Genomic DNA, 7932 nt, shown 5'->3' on the forward strand with positions numbered 1-7932 from the left:
TATGCCGTTAAATATATAGATAGATATGTACAGGATAAGTTTACACAAAAAAGTCCCGGTAAAAAATACTTTACATTTTGAGATATACAAAATGAACAATTTTTTGACAAAAAGATATATTATTTTAATACTATTTTAGTACCATTTTTTGTGAGAAATTTGTCTTTTTAGATTTACCCGTACTGTATATATCTATCTATATATTTAACGCCATAATTTTTAGAGATATAGAAGTGATAGGTTTTAAAATTTTCAAAAATCTGAAAATGGAGGGAGCATTGGTGCCCATGTGTCAAACACACTTTTCAGATGAAATTAGGAAACAATAAATAACCATATGATCCACGGACATGGTGTTTTGGCTCGTAGGTCTAAATGCACCTATTAAGAAAATTATATTTTAAGTTTATTCTAGAATATCAACAATTTCTGGAAAAAAAATCCCCGATGTACATCTGGACATTCTATGTTCACTCACAAAAGTTTGTGGAAAAAGAAATTTTGCGTTGCCTACGTAAAAAAGACAAAAATATGTAACGTCAAAAGCTATTTTAGATCACAGAAAATTGTCTTTTTTACACAGCGTATAAAAAATGTCATCTCTTTGCGAAACATAGTGCGTGAATATAGAATATCAAGGTACACATCAATAAACTTTTTCCCGTATTTTTGACATTTCAAATTTTACCTTTTAGACAACGGGTGTATCTACACATATGGACCAAAGATGATTTCCCTGTGATCCACAACCAAATCAGTATAATAAAGCATCAAACAACACACAGAATAGCAAGCAAGAAATAATCACCACATGTCAACATCCACGATTCGAATTTGTACATAAGCAAAAAATGATTGGTCTACATTAGCTCCAAGCCACTGTTGATTCTCACGTCAGCATGTCTGAGATATTATATGAAAGTTTTTATTTAAAGTAGGAAAAGTATGCTATATCCATGAAGTTACATAACTCGATTGTCCCCACCAAGTGATTGAGTGCTACAGTGAACTTTGTCAAGTACGTGAGATCCCTTAGGGAAGATGGAAGCAATCTACTAACATATCATTAACCTCCTGTCACAACTTTGTTGCTCCCAGATACGACATGGTTTCTCCCGGATACGGTATTGTTGCTCCCAGATACCGTATTGTGACTTCCAGATACTTTATGGAAGCTCCCGGACACATTATTGTCGTCCCCAGATACAGAATTGTTGTTGTCAGTTACAATATGGCTTCTACCAGACACGACATGGTTGCTACCAGTTAAGACATTGTCACTTCCCGTTACCACGGTGTTGAAGCTCCCAGACACAGTATTATTGTTTCCCGATATGACAGTGTTGTCATTCCCAGAAACTACATTGTTTCGCCCAGATAAGACCAGGTTGTTGGTCCCAGATATTGTATTTGGTTGTATGGCGAGAGTTCTTCTGTTATGCTTCACATCCAATGGCATGCTAGTGAAAGCCATACCTAGTAAATGACCTGTGGTGGTGAGGCCCTTGAGCCGTATCTGCAAACGGTTGGGCAGCTCGCCAACCAATGAATTATGTGAGAGATCCAAGTAGAGAAGGTGGTCAAGCTCACCAATCCACAATGGGATGGTGCCGACCAGTCTGTTGTTGGCAAGATTGAGTGACTCCAGCTGCGTGAGGCCGGCCAAGGATGCTCCTGTAATGGTCCCCGCAAGGCCACGCCTAGGGAGCCACAACATGGTGATGCGGCCGCTCGCGCCATGGCAGCCAACACCTTCCCAGACGCAGCACGAGGTGCCGGACCACGCGGTGCGAAGGAGGACGCCTCCGCCACCAACGTTCTTGGCAAAGCCCCGCAGGGCACGGAGGTCATCGGGGTGGCAACTCGACGTTGCCGCGCACGCCGCTGGCAAGAGGAACCCCAAGAAGAGCAGCAAAAGCCCCATGGATTCAGCTAGCTGTGGTATGCAAGAAACCTATTTTAGAATGCAAGTAAGTGTTGTTAGCAAAAACTGCTTGGGTGGTATATCCTATCTTATAGTGTGTGTGTGTGTTTGTAAGCATGCCTTGCAAGTGATTCAGTCCTAGTCCGTCCGTGGCCTCCCAATTCAAACTTGGTTTTTGGTGTTGTGTGTCGACAGAAACTGGTGGGTGGCATGGACTCAATTCAAACTTGTTCTAGATAGCTAGCCTCCTCCATCATTGCTTGTGGTCAACTAGCTACCGTATGTAGGATCGGAGCTGAGCTGGAGAGGTAACTAGATAAGAGAGGAGATTGCCGTATGCAAGCACATTATAAGAGAGAAACAGGGAGTCACAAAATATCCAAGGAAGATTTTATTCAAAAGAACAACACGTATAATAATTACTAGGACTACTAGATACTACTAGTATATGGTGTGGATGGCATGGAATGCAAGGACAAATGAATCTATATGTAGACAATCATGTGGTCTACCAACATGCAAAATTGCAACTCAAAATACCTTATATTTGAGGCTGTGCAAATTTTGATACCTATAATAGTGAACAGTACAAACCCAAATCTGGCAGATTTTGTCATTTTTGTGCTACCTCGAATGTATGGTATATCATGTTACACAGTGGTAGAAATCAACATTGCCTACATGTTGTATTGTGATCCAAATTCATATACTAAAGGGAGGCTAACTTCTGACGAGCGGAGCGAGGCCCGTCGCCGGAGGCTTGGGCCGAAGCGTATATATACGGTACTGATCGTTGGCACCGCCTATATATACATCTTGTAAGCCGCCGGCTAGGGTTTATCAGATTATAAGATAACCCACGGCGTTTGTAAACACCTCCCGATATAGTGAAGTTTCTGTCGGCCGGCGCCCGTGGTTTTTTCCCCTTCTTTGTTGGAAGGGGTTTTCCACGTTAAATCTTGTGTCCCCTGCGTGTGTTCTTGTTTCGTTCTTCGTTATTTGCTTGTCGCTTTTATAACACTACAGCTAGTTTTTCCAGAATTTTTTAAACTTAGAATATTATTTTTAAAATTTCCAAAAACATGGGCTATGTGTAGCTCATCCTACAAAAGTCCACTCGTCCTTGTAGGTCGAGCTACGTTTCTGATTTCCGAGGACTACTATGCATTTTCTTAATAATAATTAAACATAAACTTATTACAACATCTGATCTAAAGTATTTGTCGCAGGTTCATGAACCTAAACTGCAACCATTAATTTGGATTGAAGGAGTACTGTTTTCTTGGATTGTAGTGAGGCTACGAAACAACATAAGGTCAACATCATGGAGGAACTTATTCATTGCAACATAACTGTAAGGTAATGAGGAAGCACTTCAGTACAAATTCGAGATGGCCCTCTAATATAACTTCGGCGGGAAGGTGATGTGAGAGTTTTGGTGGCAAATGCGGAGTAAACAAAATATCTCGATTGATATTTAGGCATGTGTACAAGCAAGAAAAATTTAACATGTTGAACAGTGGAAGAAGAGGCTTCTACCGAAAATGAATGAATGATACTCTTCCTGAATAAGACAGAAAAATATAGGAGAGAGAGTGTGTAAGCAGTACGGTACAAGAAAATAACAAATTACGATCATAGTTGAAACACACGCACATGCATGGAGGTTGAAAGACATCATTATTGTTCCTCTCCAGCTCTCTTTAAAAAATATTCTTCTTCTTCCTCCTCCTTAGAGTTGAGACTTGAGAGGGTCTTCTTCAGCACAAGCAGATTGACAGTGTACTTGGCATCCTAGTTTTTTGGGTATTTCCTCTTTTTTTTGACAACTTTTACCGTAGGGGAAAACTCCTACGGTGTAATTTTATATATTAAGACATAAGATGACACTGTACACAGCTTTAAGCTCAAAGAAAGAACTACATCAGGGGGGAAGAAATGGAAAAACAACATGAGAGAAGCACTATGTAAAGGTATCAAGCAGCCAGCCAATGAGGGGTTGAACCAGAGCTGCATTCACTTTGAATTGGTGAAGCATCAGATCACTTTTGAATCCTACCGTCCATCTTCCAAAAGAGCAAGGCTTTCCTTGGAAAACTATGTCATTTCTCACCTTCCAGATGTTCCATGTTGCACAAGCCATAACCTCAATAAAACATGGACCGCCAAAACCTAGCTTTGCCATCATAATACGTGAAGATATAGGTTCAGTCATACCCCAGCTAATACCGATAGTCTCCCAACAGAGTTTGGCAAACGAGCATTCAAAAAACAAATGATCCCTGGTTTCAGTGTGGTGCAAGCTGCACAACACACACTCTTCTCCAGGATCTAGATGCCAATTTTTTCTAACCATCAGGTCACGTGTATTCAAACGGTCGTGAAAAGGTAACCAAGTGAACACTTTTAGCTTAGGGAGCAGCTTATATTTCCACATAGCCTTGAGAGCAGGACTACACGGTAACTGAGCAAAGAGGAAATTGTAATATTTTGATGCAGCATAGCTGGAGCTCCCCCAAGGGAAGATCCTCTGATCATTGGCATTGTGTATCACCGGGGAATCAACTAGCAGCTGAGAGACGGCATGGAGCTCATTCTTTCTTTCTAAATATGTCACATGGTTAATATATATTAAAAAAATTACATATTAATCTTGCATATGCAATTCATTCCAAAGAGAAATTCCCTTAACTAAAGCGCATAAGCTTCTAATAACATTACAATTTTTACGGATAACATCAATACCGGACACTTGGTAATTTGCATACTTCTTTCATTAGCTATGCCCTCTCCAAATGGGAGTTTAGAGCACTGCAATGGACAGACATATATAAGACCAAGGTGCACACATATTAGAAGGCTAACAGAAATGGTACCAAATGTAATATCATCTTGTTTGATAGGTCGATGGTTCTGAACTGAACATGAACATGAACAAAAGAAGTGTCTATATAGACCATTTTTTTTCTCTCTAGAGGACAATACTACAAAGCCATGGCAAAACGTATCCATCTGGAGTTGTATAAAATTTTACTGAGGTTTGGAGGGAACCCGCTAATAGGTGCCGGAGGATGTTGATCAGTACACACGGCAAGGCACTCCTGGCCGCCACTGACCATTGCAATACCATGTTCACAGAATGCCCTGCTACACCACACCTCTGAACATCATCGCGCGTGCCGTTGCCAGACAATTGTGTACTAATATCAGTACCTATTGTTGAGTAACATATTGTACTAGGTAGAGGTCCTCGTGTTTTGTCAGGGTTGTACCTGTAATTGTATATGTGTCCTCCTATATATACATGAGCTGCCGGCCCTATTGGTACTGTGCAATCTCCAATACCTTTCTACATGGTATCAGAGGCCCTCCGGCCCTGACCTAGCCGCCGCCCCCTTCCCCTAGGGCGCCGCCGGCCCCCTCCCCTCTCTACCCCTAGCCGCCGCCCCTCTCCTCCTTGGGCGCTGCCGGCCCTCATCCTTCCAACCCTAGCCGCCGCCCCACCCCACCCCCGGCGCCGCCGGCCTCCACCGCTTCCGCCTCCCACCACCACCACAGCTTCCGCCATGGCCGGTTTCTCCTCCTCCGGCTCCGACCCCTTCAACTCCTCCCGCTCCGGTAGCAGCAACCCCTTCGCCGGCCCCTCCGTCGCCGTCATCCGCGACATCCCCATCGCCGAGCGCGTGCTGGTGAAGCTCTCCACCACCACTGCCAACTTCTTCCCGTGGAAGACATACTACGGGCTGATCTTCCGCGAGTATGATATCCTCGATCACGTCGACGGCACCATCGACCTCCTCGCCATGCCGCACGACCCCGGGTGGCTCGCGATCGATGCCACCGTCATCCGCTGGTTCTACCAGACCGTCTCCAACGACATCTTCCGCACCGTCGTCCGCGACGGCGACTCCGCCCACACGGTCTGGGCCAAGATCACCGGTCTCTTCACCGACAACAAAATCCAGTGGGTCACCTTCCTCCAGCAGGAGTTCTTCGGCACCCACCAGAACGACCTGTCTCTCGACGAGTACGCCCTCAAGCTGAAGAGCCTCTCCGACGAGCTCCGCGACTTGGAGTTCCCGATCGATGACAAGATCATGCTCTCCACCCTGTTGGCGGGCCTCAGCGAGGATCTCAGCAACGCCGCCTCCAACCTCACGCTCCTCACCACGCCCACCTTCGAGCAGGCTGTGGCCTACCTACGCCTCGAGGAGCGCCGCCTCAAGCATCTCCGGGCTCGGGCGGCCCATACCGCCTTTGTCGCCGGCTTCTCCCGCGGTGCCCAGGCTCCCGCGCCTCGCCCCACAGGACCGCCTCCGGGTTTCCCCGCAGCCGGTCACCAGGCCGGTCAGACCGGCCCCTGGACCGGCCAGTCCGGTCACCAGGCCGGCCAGACCGGGCCGTGGACCGGCCCGGTCGGCGCACCGGCCGGTCAAACCGGCCCTTGGACCGGGCAGGCGGCCACTTCTGGCGATGGTCGCCGCGGACGTCGTCGCCGTGGCGGTGGTGGCAACGGCGCTGGCAATGGTGGCGCCAACGCCACCGCCCCCGCGCCTCGTCAACCTCAGTACACCGCCCCTCCGCCATGGACCGCTGGTCACAATCCATGGACTGGGTCGTTCATGCCTACTCCATGCCCATGCCGCGCGCCCCCTACCCGGGCATCATGGGGCCGCGTCCGGGCACCCACCAGGCCTTCTACGTGGCGCCCCAGCCCACCCCGGCCTACGCCGCCCCCTCGAGCTCGACCTCGTGGGACCCTGCGCTCCTGACCGCCCTCCAGTGCGTCCCCTCCACTGGGACGTATGGTGGCGGTGGCGACTGGTTCATGGACACCGGCGCCTCCGCGCATATGGCTGCGCACCCCGGTAACCTCTCATTTTCTACACCCGCTTCCACTTCCTCTCGCATCATCGTTGGCAACGGTCATGCTCTTCCCATTACTCACACCGGTTCCGTCTCTTTTCCCTCCACTTCCACTCCTCTCTCTCTAAATAACGTTCTTGTTTCTCCTAACTTGATTAAAAATCTTGTTTCCGTTAAGTCCTTCTGTCGTGATAATCCTGTGACTGTGGAATTTGACGCCTTTGGTTTTTCTGTCAAGGATGGTCGTACTCGGATGCTCCTCCACCGATGTGACAGCCCCGGCGATCTGTACCCTGTTGGTTCGGCCGCCACCGCCACCGGCAGTCCACTCGCCCTCTCCGCCGGCATCGACCACTGGCACGCCCGCCTCGGCCATCCTAGCTCCGCCACTCTGCGTTAAATAATGCAAGGCTTCTCCTTTACTTGTAATAAAACGGATGCCCACTCTTGTGAAGCATGTCGTCTAGGCAAACATGTTCGCCTCCCATTTAGTTCCTCCTCCACAGTCGCGTCTTTTACGTTTCAACTTATTCATAGTGATGTTTGGACCCCGCCTGTCCCGAGTAATTCTGGTTATAATTATTATCTAGTGATTCTTGATGATTACTCGCATTTTGTATGGACTTTTCCCTTTCGTCGTAAATCCTATGTTGCCGCCACCCTCACCGCCTTCTTCGCCTTTGTTTCCGCTCAGTTCGGTCGCCCCATCCACGCCTTACAAACCGACAACAGCAAGGAGTTCGACAACATCACCATTCGCTCACTTCTCGCCGCCCATGGCGCCGTCTTCCGCCTCACGTGTCCATACACCTCTCCACAGAACGGTCGTGCCGAACGGATGCTTCGTACCCTCAACGACTGCGTCCGCACCCTTCTGTTCCATGCATACATGCCCCCACGATTCTGGCCGGATGCTCTTGCCACGGCGACTCACCTCGTCAACATCCGCCCGTGTCGTGTGCGTTGGTCATACACGCCGCATCACCTACTCTACGGTGCGCCGCCCTCCTATGATGACCTTCGCATCTTCGGCTGCCGGTGTTATCCTAACACTGCTGCCACCGCCGCACATAAGCTTGCGCCGCGCTCTCTCCCTTGTGTGTTTCTCGGCTACCCCGGCAACAACAAGGGCTACCGCTGTT

General features: G+C 48.0%; 1 protein-coding gene across 1 annotated transcript; it reads right to left on the bottom strand.

Annotated features, from left to right (window-relative positions):
- Positions 1-1044: 1044 nt before the first annotated feature.
- On the bottom strand, positions 1045-1959 carry LOC124654105 (receptor-like protein 12). Its single transcript, XM_047193137.1, has one exon. It carries the CDS (start codon positions 1922-1924, stop codon positions 1067-1069), a length of 858 nt encoding a protein of 285 aa, XP_047049093.1. The 5' UTR covers positions 1925-1959; the 3' UTR covers positions 1045-1066.
- Between the last annotated feature and the right edge of the window lie 5973 nt (positions 1960-7932).

Source organism: Lolium rigidum, chromosome 5 (genome assembly GCF_022539505.1).
Source record: "Lolium rigidum isolate FL_2022 chromosome 5, APGP_CSIRO_Lrig_0.1, whole genome shotgun sequence".
Taxonomy (NCBI): Eukaryota; Viridiplantae; Streptophyta; class Magnoliopsida; order Poales; family Poaceae; genus Lolium; species Lolium rigidum.